At 40.8% G+C, this 15,255-nt stretch overlaps 1 protein-coding gene across 3 annotated transcripts; it reads left to right on the top strand.

The window, feature by feature from the left end:
- The first annotated feature begins 97 nt into the window (after positions 1–97).
- LOC136439180 (kelch-like protein 20) lies at positions 98–14,460 on the top strand. 3 transcript variants are annotated; one of them, XM_066434433.1, is made up of 10 exons: positions 98–316; positions 612–782; positions 2,599–2,685; positions 8,468–8,638; positions 8,876–8,990; positions 9,220–9,771; positions 10,245–10,434; positions 10,817–10,976; positions 11,220–11,350; positions 12,384–14,460. In XM_066434433.1, the coding sequence occupies exons 4-10, from the start codon at positions 8,472–8,474 to the stop codon at positions 12,800–12,802; spliced, it is 1,734 nt and encodes a 577-aa protein (XP_066290530.1). In that variant the 5' UTR covers positions 98–316; positions 612–782; positions 2,599–2,685; positions 8,468–8,471; the 3' UTR covers positions 12,803–14,460. The 3 variants fall into 3 exon arrangements, with proteins under 3 accessions (XP_066290530.1, XP_066290531.1, XP_066290529.1); XM_066434434.1 differs by lacking the exon at positions 612–782; XM_066434432.1 differs by lacking the exons at positions 98–316; positions 612–782; positions 2,599–2,685 and adding an exon at positions 3,582–3,743.
- Positions 14,461–15,255: the final 795 nt, after the last annotated feature.

Here is a 15,255-nt window from a genome sequence, read left to right as displayed (position 1 = left end):
TTCTTACGTTTTGTTTGTTTAAAAAATGCAGGTTTCGAAAAATCAAATTATCGATGTCGTCTTGTACCCTTGAGTGGAATGTGGTCGAGTCCAGCATACACATGGCGGGAAATACTGAGTATTGCATCACAGGCCGGTGTTGTGAACCGGTGGCAGCCGGTTCAGCTGACCTGGCGGTCGAACCTTCAGGTGTTTAGTTATAAAAAGATCCGATGTCAGCGAAAGTTACTCGGGTCTGGTTTGTACTTCGCAGGTTGTGCCAGTTTGTGGGACCCCATCACGGACCTTGAAAACATATCATGAGCTTCAGCTGGAGGTCAGCATAGATTTATATTAAGTTTACATAAATCATTGTGATTTGTAGGATGAATTATAGGAGCTAGAAGGAAAGGTCGTAACGACTTGTCCCGACAAGAGGGTCACTGTCTTCTCCCCTAATGTATGCATGACCTTGGAGATTAAGAATATACTCTTTGTTTGCCCAGTGATTTCATCATCCAGTGACCCCAAAATAGAGACGGTAACTTGTGTTAAAGACTGTGCCTGTTACCCAAAATAATATAAGACCCTTCTGTTTTCCTTTGCTCCTTAATCTGTGCTGCACGATAAAGGCGCAAGACGTCAGGAATGTCAGCAGACGTGTTTTAGGTACGCCCCTTCTTCAGATTCGCTGACTATAGGAAAAGCTGTCACAGTGTCAGGAGAGACAGCTAAAAACTGGAGTCACAGTGAGCCTGTGGGGGCTGAAGGACGTGTTGTCAGCTGCTGTTCACTTTGTGATGGTAAGTCAATTAGTGAGAATTTCTTCAGTTTTTCTTGTGTTTCAGATCATATTAACCTTCACCCTGGTGCTTTAATAGCAGGCTGAATGTTAAAGACCTATTTCACGACCCATGCTTCAGGAAACAATGAAAGCCTTTCATTGTTTATTTATTTGATAATAAACAAACAATGAAAGCCACAACATAATGTTCGATGTTATATCAGAATAGCCTGAGGAGATTTGGTTGAGTAATGCAGGTTTGGGACAAACAGACTGATGTTGTATCACGCATTATAAACCTCCTTGATGTAACTTAATTTCTAAGCAGATGCCCATTATGGCCATTTGGTAAAGAAAAACATCAGAAAACAGTGGAAATATATCAATTCTGCTTGGACACTAGGCAAAGTAATGATGCATCAGTCATGCCACACCTCCACATTTGTGCAAAACATCATGTTAAAAATAGCTCCTGTACCTCCTATTCACAATTGTCGTGACCTCTGGTATTACTTATGAACTTTGAGTACAGGCCTGCCAACTGTAAGCAAAGGTCAAGTTTAGTTATTAAGTTTGCACCTGCTTCGGACCCGTTTAGAGCTCTGTTTTATCATTCGAGTCAGTAATGCAGAAGTCCAAAGTAATGCAGAAACTTTCATAGTATTTTAAAGTTGAGTGGCTCATTTGCCTGTATGCAATGGTCTCAGAATCAGTCAGATGAAAAAAATTCCATTTTTTTGTTTGCTTTAAAGTAATATCAAGGGTTCATGAAGTGTCTTGAAATAAAGGTATTAATGTTATAAGCACTGTAAATGATATCACTTCTGGCCCTGTCTTCATCCAGGGGACAAATAGCATATATAATATCAGGATAGACATGAGACAAATATTTAAGCAGAAGAGAACTGCCCCTAGCTGGTTAAAACTGGCTGAGGCCAGATACTCCCAGTGTTGAGTGGTGAGCTGTGTAACCGGAGCAAAGGGTTAACATGCCTGGGGTTAACATGCAGGCATGCATTGATAATGGTTGAGGCTATCTTTGTAATGCCTGATTTAAACTGCCCAGATATTCAACTCTGCGTGACCTCAATGTCAATGGATGGCTCTGAAAAACATCAGTGATGACATCTCCACATGGTGTGACCTGACCTTCTGAACCTGGTTCAAGGACAGATTGAAATATTCCAGACTGTGAGCTCAGCTTATGCCTGGGGTCAAGTGTAAAGCCAGCTGTCATAGGATTCAATCTCCTTATAAATTTTCAGAAGCAGCTTCTGTCTATAGTGGTACAAACTAACAGAACTAGAATAGAGAAATGGTTCAACAAAAGACCCTGGGAGTCACTATATATATGAAATTAGGCAGCTGAATTTGTTGCAAATTTCATTGAAATAGACAAACATGTCCTTGTCAGCAAAACCAAAGCCTCCAGACTAATTCTCAATAGCCGCAGCATTGTTATACTTAACTCAAACTTTAATTGACAGTCTGGCACAGAATGTTGACACTGCAAATTGATAAGACACATGAATGATATAGACAATTGGAGAATCGAGTTGTTCAAACATAAAATGTAGGACATACCTATGTTGTGAGAGTGTGTTAGTATAGCCTGACATGGCTGGGTCTACTATACAAACAAGCATGTCAGTCAGGATCCCAGGCAATGACAGGTTTAGGAAAATGTAATCATAAGTGTTACTGACTGATTCAAAGGCTAGAAAATGTGTACCTGATCAACAATAATTCGTGACAGCAGATCACAAAGTATGAGCCTGCAGGTCACAATGATGTATAGATGTTTGCATTTGACCTGTAGCTGTGTTTTCCCCCAGGTGGTGTTGTGTTGACAGAGGCCACAGCTGCATGTGCAGGAAGGCACGCCCCCTTGCCACTGGCAACAGACACTAGAGACCAAAAAGGTAAGACACCTACCTCAAGCTGTTTGCTTTGGCTCGCTACAATGTAGATTTTTTGAAGGAGCAACTTCAAACAAATGAAATGGGGAATCTACTGCAGTCATTGTTAGATACAATACTTGACTTGTTCCCCTCTTACTTGGTGGTTCTGAAAAAGTTGTGAAGCGAGTGATCAAAGTAGTCTACAGTAATATATACCCTAGGGGAGTAATGACTTGTCAATCCTTCAAGAGAACAGGACAGTAGATTGCTCAAGATTGTTACACCTTAGAGAATTACTGCCAGAGACTTTGCCTCAGGGGTAACCTCAGGACCTCACAAATCATTGGCTTTTATCAACTCTGGGCACCTGTGGCAAGGAAAGTCATAGGAGAAGAAATCAAACATGTCTTATCCTATAGAAAGGGTTCCTTTTTAAAAACGTTTTATCTTAACATAAGATATAGAGAGCTTTAAGTCTTGATTAGTAGAAATGTATGAAATATGGCACAATAATGAAGATGGGACAGATGGACTTAAGTGCTTTTAGACATGGAGGTAGTGGTGATTAGAGAGATTAATATTTCATGGTGATAGCATCACTGGTAGTTATCAATCAGGGTTGTTTTGATTTATTTCTGTATTTCTGCAGGTCAGGATTTCTTTGCATCCTTCTCTCCATAGATGGTGTGCGAAAGACATGATACTGTATTGGGCCTTTGTTGAGAAGGGGGGATGGGGGCTTTTTCTTGATTTCACACAAAAATGGCATCACGTCTTTTTCATTTGTTATCAAGATTGGAAGGAAAAGCTTTTACATCCCCATCATATGGCTCTAAATGGTATAGCCCTGATAAGTGATGGACTGGCCTAAATTCCCTGTGATTGACAGGCCTGCTCCTCCAGGCTGGACAGCACTGATAAATCTCAGCAGGAAGCCTGGTTCCCTCCCTTCCTTTAAATAGGTTGCTTCACTGACAGCTGATACAGTTTCTGGTCAGGGATTTACAACCATTTGTCACAGTGGTGACTTCTAGCTGTATTTCACTTTGAAAACCAAAAATGTCCTCAAAGCCACAGAGGTAAGTTCAGGTTTCACCTCTGATTGGTTGTAAGAGTTAGAAGTTGCATGTTGGAATGCAGAAACCTAAATGTACTGTGAGGCATAATTGACCAGGCATTTCACAGACTTGGTGCAAAGCTGATTGGATCTCAAATCTCAAAGGTAACTCCTTAGCTCCTTCCTAGTAACAATTGCAACATATTGTCATATGACGTTAACATTAAGTTAACTGTTCCTTCTCCATTTCAACCCATGGAGAATCCATGGCTTAATTATATTTGATTCTAATCTTTCAGGGCAGAAAATACCAAACCAGTTTATCCAGCACCAAAACAAATTGGTACAAATTGGTCATAGAATGAAAGAATGAACTTGACTCGACAGCTATGGTACAATGTATGGCAACAATGACAACGCAGTCAACACAGTAATATTTGTCTATTCTAAACACTATGAGTTGGTATGACTACAGGAATATGGAGGTAATGGCAGATTGACATAATACTGTAGCATCTCTGTCTGTTATAAGTACAGTCTCTGTCTTTTGGAAAGGGCTACAGATATATTGGCTAAAGTGTAAGGAAGCGGGGATGTTACTAGTGTTCCTTCTTCGGATCTTGCTGGCGGGGTGACGAAGATTACGGGACCGTGACGGATAAGACAAGACACAACTTAACACGCAGCCAAATGAAAGACGTCCGCACACTTTGAATCCTTGAAAACAACTGTCTTTATTCAAGTACTGTAGGGGCGTTAGAACGTTCGTCGTACGTCAACGTTAAACGTGCGCGTTCGGCGAACGCTCTAAATGGAAACCGCCGTAAATAGAAACAAACAAACAAACAAAAACGTTCCATGACAACACTTACGTCACATTCCTACACCTACCCCCCAGTTTCAAATCGAGCCGTCCCCGGCGAGTACCTAAAAAATTCTTACATCTATTTCAAAACGAGCCGTCTTCAGCGAGATACGGAATATATTCTATTGCAATATCCAATATACAATTTCAAGCTTGATACACTTTTCAGTTGATACAAGTCCATACATTTCAATAATTTATAGTTGGCATCCTGCGTTGAGCACTATCCTGCTTTGAGCACTATCCTGCTTCCCATATGATTCCTGTGTTGTGTTGTTCCCTCTTCTTCCCGTTTAAGCACAGCCACGGGCGTCCTCTCCTAATCCTCCTTTTGGTGCAGCTCGGCTCACCGCCTTCCTGGGGAAGTTTTTCGGCGACGCTCCCTACTGCTTCAGGTATCCCGGTGTGGGATTTGACTGGATCGGTCCGCCCCGGTTGGGCATGAATAACGGATGCCAGGGACATCTTGTCGTCATTACTCTCGTGCCCGGTGTGGCCCATGCAGGGATTAACCATGAAAGGGGAAAGAACACTCATACAAACACAAACATCTAACCTGACCGCCATTATATATTACTGTCACAGTAGTAGTGTAAGAACTGATACAATAAAGTTATGTTATATGTATGTTATATATTTGAGCTCATCATCATCATGTACGTTATATATATATATACCTTAATTCAGGAAGGAACAACCATCTTATCTAGCTAAAAGCGGTACGAATTCCTGAAGGACCGAGGCCCAACGCCCGATGTCTGGCTTTCCCCGAAAAACATACCACTTATGACTCCCCGGCTAACTATAAACCCCAAGATGGTTGTACACTTCAATAGCCGAAATCAACTAATTGCAAGTCTTCTTATAACGAAAACGATTTAAATGCCCTCTTGAACAATCCGCTGGCGCGTTGAGGCATTAACTTAAGCCACGTAGGTGACTGAACGCTACTAGATTGGCTGAATACGTCAGCGTAACGTACAGGTGGGACTCCTCTGTTTTCTCTAACAGGATACCTAGGTTCACTGCTGTCACTGTTAGAACCATCATTATTTACTGGAGTTTGAACCACAACAATATTCGGATTCCCGTCTTCATCACTCTCCTCGTTATCTGTTAAGTCGGCTTCTGCGACATTCTCTTCTTGGTTACGTTTCCCACTACGTTGGTCTCTTTGTTCGACACGTGATCGCTTGACATTCCCAGGGCGAGGAGCGAACATACAAGGAGTTAACATGTCTCGATGCAAAGTTCTACTCGGTCCCCCTCCCCTCTCTGGAATAACAACGTACACTGGGATGTTTGCACACGGTTGTCTATCCACTATGTACGGTATCTGTTCCCACTGGTCTTTCAGTTTACTAGGACCCCGGGTCTTCTTGTTTCTTACCAATACTCGTTCTCCCGGTAACAACGGTGCGGTGTGAGCTGTACGATCGTATAGACGCTTATATAGTTAGTTAGTTATACCATGAAGATTATATTTTTATGCACTCGCCGGGGACGGCTCGATTTGAAACTGGGGGGTAGGTGTAGGAATGTGTAGTGTTGCCGTGACGTAAGTGTTGCCATAGAACGTTTTTTGTTTATTTGTGCCGTGCGCGTTAGAACGTTCGCCGAACGTCGACGTTGAACGCTCACGTTCGGTGAAGACCTTGACTTGAATAAAGACAGTTGATCTTGAGCATTGAAAGTGTGAAGACGAATATCATTTAGCTCCGTGTTGTGTCTTGTTCTCCGTCGTCCGTCTTCTCCTTACCGTCGCCAGCAATATCCAGAACATTAGGGACAACGACCATCTCACCTTCCCTACAAAAGTACTAGATATATAATCGTGACATGCCATGAGTAGATTGAAAATGTCTGTGCTTTGATGGACGATGTCCCCTGTACCCCTCTTGGCATGTTTATTTACTCTCAAACATTCTTTCTTTGTAAGGGCATTTAGTATTTGGGTCAACATGTACGTTTTGTGGCCAGGGTTATTAATGGTTCAAATATTTTCACCAAAACATTGAAAACATCTCTACTGGGACGGTGAAAATAGTCCTTAGAAATATTGAAGCCTCCTTTTTTCAGGGCCTAAACAAACTGGGTATTGATATTTGCTTGTGTCAGTTGAAGGGTTAAGGGTTAAATCTTTTTACATTCACTAGTTTTACAGACATAAATCTTAAAACTAGGGTAGAGAAAAGCAGTTTGGGTCAAGATTGCTCAACTGGAATTTTTTCTTATGGTTGTATGTAGCTAAGCTGTCTGTTTACATGACGCTTATACATGTATTGTACATGTTCTTGCATATGTTGCTCAGCTGTTTAGAGAAGCTGTTGCCAAGGCAATGAATTTACAGAGAGCTTCTTTTAACAGAACTATGATCTTTCATACACAGAAAAACCAAGTCTAGTGTGTCGATCCATACGTGTTGATGATAACTGCAAACCGGTTTAGCTACCTGTCATTAGTTATAGTTCATTAGGTTATCTAATTGGCCAGATGTATGGGTGACAATGGCAGTCGTGAAACTGACGTGATAATTTGATGTTCTGCTCTGTCAAAGTTACATGCCTGGGGCATGATGTGATATGAATTGAGGTTTGTTATTAAAAGATCATCTGAAACCTTGTAATGTAACGTTGGGTAACATAAATTCGCGGGGTACTTAAATTCGGGATTTTTCGAAAACGGGGTGTTTAGGGATATGTGCTAGATGCAACATCAGTAATACCGCTAGAAATGCAAACTTGACAGACTAACGCATTCAGAACACTGTCTGAAAAGCTTCGATAACCATGCATTAGAAGTTGGCTACGTCAAAAACTCTCCGTCCCTTATTGTCACAGTCTGAGGGCTTCGTGGGAGAATTATATGTACATAGTTGTTCGCTGGTTTATAAGACAAATGTCACATCCGCTACCTGCTAAACACAATTATTTACAATACAACTTATTAGAATCTAATTTGCTAACCTACAACTGGACTCTAAGTGTGATTAATCATCAAAACGCCTCTTTGTTGCTACAACCAATGGCTACGGCACTACGGTGAATTTTCCCGCCGCCATATTCGTTACCCAGAATCCTGCTATTCGGCAGACGACAAACGTTTGCGAGGAACACTTTTTTGTCTAAATGTTGCGTGTGATAGTGGACTGATGGCAATATTTTCCTCAAAGTTTGCTCTTAGCACAAGCAGAAACACATGGACATAGTAGTATTACCATTTCTACGGCATCCAGCTAACGCCCCGATGAATAATGTACAAATTTCCATGACGGTGGGGGTGAACTTTGAGTGACGTTCTACCGACTCAACACACGGGTTGTTCCCGAAGGCCTGATGCGTGCGGTACGGCCGTTTTTTCGTGTATTTTTTTTACTTGGACACGTCTATATCCATAGCACTCTCCTCAAGCCAAGGATGGAACGAATAGCTGCTGTATAAAATGTGATTAGCGGTAAGATATTCAAGACGAATCTTCTCTCCCGAATTAATGTGCCCCCCTGTCCGACAGCACCGTCATTGTGCGTGCGGCGGACGGTAGTTTCAAGTTGAAATATTATGGTGTTAGCACGACTAGAGACAAAATCTACCATATATATGATTAGTGCAAATATAGTACATGATACTGACAGAATAATAGAAAAAAAGGATGGTTTATTGTTCTGCTAGATTGATTTCAGTCAACCATTATCGGAAAAATCCCGAATTTATGTTACCCAACGTTAAGACCTTGGAGACTCTGGTTGTCTACTTCTTTACCAATAAGTTGTAAGGTTGGTTAACATGTTTGATATCCTATGTGTCCTATTAACTTGTGCCCTACATAGACTCTTATCAAGAAGCTTTTCATGTCAGCTAATGAAGCCTATAATTCCTTGACAGCAAGATGACCCCATCCCTACTGTACCAAGATGGCTGCCAGCCGTGCACAGTGCTCCAGACCCTGCAAGAGTTCAGGAAGTCCAGAGAACTTTGTGATGTCATCATCCAAGTGGGCTCCTCTGAGATTCCTGCACACAGGGCTGTGCTGGCAGCAAGCAGCCCTTACTTCAAGTGAGTGTTTTCTCATGATCTGGCCATAAAGGTTGCCAGGTCAAGCTGTATAGAATTAGTAGGTAGATTGTTATTGATAGGGTTTAAGAGACTTAATCAATGTTATGAGTATGGTAGCTTTTTTTACTTATCTTGATGATACATTACTTTACACATAAAATATCTGAAATTTATTGATTTAAAATGTACTGTGTTTTAGATGGAGGAGTAAACTGACCATTCAAACCTTGTTGCTAGGGCGATGTTCACAAGCCAGTTATGTGAGAGCACCCAGCGTCATGTGACCATGAGGGAGGTGGATGGTGCCGCCTTGGACCAACTCATCACCTTTATCTACACAGCAACCATGACTGTGAGTAACAACTGACAATCATTTATTTTGATGAAAGCAACATTACAAAACACTGCATTTTACACTGTACATAATATGTAAATGTATATCTACCTCTCCAATGGAGGCTGTTTGGGGTTTATAAACTTAAACCTGCATTGTTCTAAATCAGCCTAATTCACATGCCATTATCAAGGAATGTTCTACATACCTAAACTCTGCTAATAACAATCTCCATTTCTTTTAACAGGTTGATGAAGAGAATGTGCAGGCCTTGCTCTCCTGCGCGACCCTTCTCCAGATGACCGGGGTTAGTGCCGCCTGTTGCCAGTTCCTGGAGAAACAGTTGGCGCCCTGTAACTGCCTGGGTATCCGACAGTTCGCTGACCTCCACAGCTGTAACCAACTCAGGAACGAAGCCAACAAGTACCTCCATCAACACTTCTCAGAAGTCATCCAAGAAGAGGAATTCCTTCTTATGGACTACCAGGACCTACACAATCTTGTAACAAGTGACTTTCTTGGAGGCGGAGATGAAGAAACAGTCTTCCAAGCTGTTACGTCTTGGTTAAGTTACGATATGGAAAACAGGTTCTATGCAGCAAAGTCACTGTTTAGTAGTGTTCGCTTCCCTCTCTTGTCCACCAATTTCCTGATCCAACAAGTCAAGGAGAACCCAGTGGTGACGAATAGTATAGAGTGTTACAAAGAAGTAGCGGAGCAGCTGGAGACGAAACTGCAGGTGAAATTTTCCAGCCACGCTGATGACAGCTTCCCCAGGAGACGATGGAGTGTGACAGAGGTAGCGTCATTTTTATGTGTGCAGCCATTGCAGCAAATTGTCAATCAACACGATCACTGCCACTTCTATCTGTTTGGGGTCCTTCAATTGTTTTCTTAACTGATTTAAACTTGTACTTGTTGTTAAGATATTTTGATAACAATCCTCAATGTGTAAATTTGTTCAAGACTTCATATTTTTTTACGACAATATGAATCGCTCGAGTCAAAATATTTCAATCAAGACTTTGTCTTCTAACAGTCATTTAATAAATCTAGACGTCATTTATTCTGCATTATAACTTCATTATTTCTTCATTGAGTAATTGAATGTTTTGTATGTATCAACAATATTCCTTGTGTAAGCTTGTTCAAGACTTCATATTTTTTGACAACAGTATGAATCAATCAAGACTTTGTCTTCTAACATTATCAATTATTAATTTCAAACTGCATCTATTCTGTAATATAACAATTTTTTCATTGCTTCAACAGGTAGTGGTAGCAGCAGGTGGAGAGTCGGATGGTGTGACATTGAGCAGTTTAGAGTTCTATGACCCCAGACAGGACAACTGGAGCTACAGCCTGCCACAGGCAAGGTGTGAGGGCCAGCAGTGTAAAGGGCTCAGTACTCCTCGCACAGGCATGGGGCTGGTAGCACAGGACAAGTACATCTACATCATCGGTGGGTGAAAAGTAATTGGTAGCGCCATAGATCGTAAACTTTCAAGATTTTCGTTTTGTATGTCCTTACACACAGAATGTTAAATTACAAATTTGTACCAATGGTAAAGGGCATGCCATGGGTGAAAAATGTATACTGACTCTTACTCAGATTGGAATCAAAAGTAAAGTTAGGCAGTAATGATGCAATCATAGTTTGGAATTGGAAAGGGTGTACAGCTATTTCTCTTACTCCTCCTCTTTTAACTGAGTTTTTTTGAGTTTCTGAGGGAGTTGCAATGTTTCCAGGCATGCTGTAATGTGAAATAAATCTTGTCATCATAAGTGAGACATATCATGTTTTGATCTAGTCTAATTATAATGGTGTCTTTAAACACCTCCAGGTGGCAGTAACTGTTCCCATCCTCTGCGGACGGTGGAAGTGTACGACTACCTCCAGAACGAGTGGGACAGTTTCCCGGACATGACGACACCGCGGCACGGCATGGGCGCTGCCTTCCTGGGGGGCAGGCTGTTTGCAGTGGGTGGCAGGGACCAAACCAGGTAATCTCAGCTCGAACATGCCTAAATTCATGATCTATCTCACTATGACATAATCTAAACAATTTTTGACAACTCCTCAGGGGTGGAGCCATGAGATATTTGTTGAACTTTTGTTTAAGTCCTCTGCTTAAAGTATTATTTTACAAGTTTTGGATATCACAGCCGGCTAATATGAGAGAGCCCTGCCGTATTGACGACTTTGCTACTGAATTCTGAGACCTTTCCTCCTGACTTCTGTTTCAGCTACCTGAACACAGTAGAGATGTTCTGTCCTCAGAACCAGGTGTGGAGTGCTGTCTCCTCCATGAGGAGCTGTAGATGTTTCCTGGGCGTGGCTGAGTTAGGGGGCATGCTGTATGCTGTAGGAGGATCAGGTAATTTACAACATTGGGACTCAAGAGTTGGGCTGGAAACTTGAGACATTTTGCATTGCAACATATAAAACAGTAAATTAGATGTATATAGAATATATTCTTATGATCATGTATCATCTGGCATGAATTAACCGTAGCTGATTTGGTTGTAAAGATGTCTAACACTGAGGCTTATATTTCAGATATGAATTTTAGATATTGCTGACAGAAATTGTCAAGTTTCAAATAGTTGGGCAATAGTTGGGGAAAATGTACATTCGTACATTTTCTATGCAAACAGTAATTCTGGTATATGTTTAACTTTTCTGTCTATTGTTTTTTGACAATGTTGTCTATGAACAAGAAACTGCAGGCTATAAGTTAAAGAGACGTATTGTAGAATCTGGTGGGTAAAAACTACAAATAGTCAGAATTTGAAGCATCTACATTCAGATTCACATTTGTAACTTATTAGTAACTTATTTCCAACATATTCCCGTCATTTTGTCCCATTTCCATCATCAATAAACGACGATAAACGCAAAACGTGCAAAATTTGGTTTATTTACATATTAACTTGCGGACCCCGTTTTCTAATATGCAAATAAGCCAGCGTAGAACGCTAAGAAAAATCTGAATTGACCGTTGCGGTCAGAGTTCGAGCGTCACAGGAAAATCACCACAAGTGTACAAACTTCAGAACGTCGCGCGTTCGATCACGTTTTCGGTGGTTCGTCAGAATGTTGGACAAAATGGCGGACAAGTCAAGCGGCGGTGGGAATTGCGTATATAATTTTTTTTCAAGACGTTCGCATGACACTACAAGGTCGCATCCATACGTGATGAATATTGCTGTGCAGGGTAATAAGGTATATTCGACTAATGATGTAGAAAGATAAGCAAAAACAGTGAATTTTGTTTTATGTTCAGGTTACAATACGTCCCTTTAAGACCTACTACTACCTGGCAGTTATTCTGTGCTTTTTATTTTTCTTCCTTTGCATCATGATATTGTTCAATCTTGAAATGAAGTGTCTCTGTTTATCTATTGCAGGAAGTGAAACATCAGGGAGACTGAACCAGTACCTCAACACAACTGAGCGGTATGATCCTAACCTCAACGTGTGGACCAGCATCTGTCCAATGAACGAGTGCCGCTCCTACGTCTCCATTGCAGCCCTTGATGGCTGTATATACGCCATTAGTGGGTACAACGGGCTGTGGCCTAGCACGGTAGAAAGGTACGACCCGCGAATCAACCGCTGGATGTATGCAAGTCCTGTCTTGACAAAGCGGAGTAATCATGGGGTCACCATACTCAATGGATGCATCTACGCCATTGGTGGATTCAATGGCGTGCGGAACGTTAACGACGTTGAAATGTATGAACCCCGTGTGGACAGGTGGAGGAGGGTGTCGCCCATGCGTACTAATAGATATGGGGCGGGGACCACCACCGTCTGCATAATGTAGATGCATAATTGCAGATATATGAGTAAGGGCAGTCTCTGCAGGTGTAGTAGATTGTAAACATCAAAATCAGGTCCTTATTTTGTTTTTTGTGTAATACACAGGCCTTAGGGAACTGATCAAAAGTAACCAAAATGGTGTCAGATGGAGACAATTGTGTCGTGAATCCTGCAATTTTATGGGACACAAGCAACAAGCAGATTGAACAGAGATACAGCCCTGTTTCAATGTTTGTCTCACTAACCTATCTGATAGAAATTCAGATAGTACCTCATCGATCACAGCATGAGATTTTAATGATTACCTTTGAATTTGAAAACAGCTATATTTTCAGTCATGCATTTCATACTAATTTCAAATAAATCTGTCTTGGTCGTCTTAACACTCCACTCCATGACCAATTCTTTGATGCACATTTTTTAAATGTATGACATGAACATGATATGTAACATGTTGAAATTATATTACTATTGCAGTGCCTTATGTGAAAGAAATTATTAAGTTGTCACAAGATTGTAACACTTGTCAAGTGTGATAGACAGGCATCAACTATTTCACTTTCAGTATACTAGTTAATCAACAAGTGAAACCAGGGTTCTAGCTGATTGGTAACATCTCAATGGTGCTTTGTTATTTTAAGAGTGTTACTTCAAATGCATGATGGTTTAATCCCTGTGCAATGCCATAGATTTTTTTAAAAAATTTGAAGAGCAGCTAACTTGGAAGAAATATTGGCAACAATGATTTTTGAATGTACACGTATGCTAAGAAATTAGAAATGCGGATTTCAATAAGTGTGGTGTTACGTTACATTTCAGAAGAAATGTAAGGAATGTAAGGAGAAAAGTATGTCTTATTGTAAGATATACTGTATAGAAATGCTAGAATACACATATTGCACTCTAAAACGTTGCTTCAGCATGCTGTCCATGTATATTATTTCCCTATGGCCAGTTCCTTTCTGTCTGTTGAAGGTGCAGATAGGGGCCTTCTCACTTTGGTCACTGTGTGACTGCCTTTTAAAGGTTCTATTAGCCAGGGACAATAGCAAGTACTGCCTTATCTCAGAGTAATGACATTTACCTCATTGTCTCATGATGTAATTTTACATTTTTATATTCTGTACATGTATCCAACAGGCGTTGGTCTTTGGAAAGCAATGGGAAACCGACATAACAGGTAATGGTAACAAGTGAGGAACCGTGGTCTAGTGCTGGTTAGGAGAACATGTCAGAACCACATTTCTTAACGCAAACTGCTTCCAAGGGAGCCATTTTTACAATGATCTTTCAACAATATTTGAGCACATGATATGTGTCAATAATTATTTTTGTTTTTCACAAATGTACTTCCTTTTTTACTTTTGATAATGTGTGCAACATTTTGATTGGTGCTAAGCAGTGACAGTGGGATATTGTACCTTTATATTTTACTATAAAAGATGTGGTGCTGGTTACAAGTTATAAATGTAGTCTTTGCCAGTGGTGGTGCATGCATACATGAACTTTTGTTCTGTAATATATTCTTTACCTACCAGTGAATAAATACAGAAAGCATGTGAATTGTAGCCGATGCCAATGTAATGGTTGTACCAGGTGAACAAAAGTTGTAAACGCTGTTGTATATGCAAATATTAAATAAATACAGTGTACTAATGAAAATACTCTAGTTGGCGTATTTTGTTCTTCATCACTGATACCTTATGAATGTTTACTAGAAGACACTTAGCTAGACAAGCAAGGAACAGGCGGATGTGGAATGCTAGAATCAATAGGATAAAGTGACTGTAATATATTGTGTATATATAGTGTACTGTAAGCATGTAGCATAAGACCATGGGTCTGAAAATGTTAAATATACGTACTAGAAGACACAAACTTAAAGCTGCTTTCGGGAACCTTACCTTTCAATTTACAGCACTTAAGCCATGATTTTGTAAAAGTTAGAATGAATCTTTAGTCCCTCCAGGATATCTAATGAATCACGCACAAGCGATGTGCAGTAGTTTGCTTTAGGACCGGCTGTATATATCCATGTTATGCTCAAGACGTCCACGCAACCAGTACGCATGACCTTGGTGCTGAACGCACTATCCACTCAATACATCTTATTGAATTAACGAATTAGAGGTCAGAAAGGCAGGGCAACAGACGTTTTCCTGATTTGGGCAAGCTATTTCGTCATCACTATCTGGACCAATCAGCACCAAGGTTGCGAACATGATAAGAAGCATCCTGCACACGGCTCAAAAGCCCCGCCTAATGGCTAAACGTGTAAGAACTGCCAGCCATTCTCGTGTGTGAACATGTTAGTGTCGAAGATTGGAGGGTAACCGCATTTATCCATTAAACAGCAGAAAATGAAGGTTATATATGTGTGTGTGTGCCTACCTGTGCGTGTGTGTATGTGCATGTGTGCGTATCAAAATAATACGCGTGATACCCGCATATACCGTA

Source organism: Branchiostoma lanceolatum, chromosome 7 (assembly GCF_035083965.1).
Source record: "Branchiostoma lanceolatum isolate klBraLanc5 chromosome 7, klBraLanc5.hap2, whole genome shotgun sequence".
Lineage (NCBI taxonomy): Eukaryota > Metazoa > Chordata > Leptocardii > Amphioxiformes > Branchiostomatidae > Branchiostoma > Branchiostoma lanceolatum.
The sequence above is the reverse complement of the archived record's forward strand: the minus strand, read 5'-3'. Positions and strand labels throughout refer to the sequence as shown.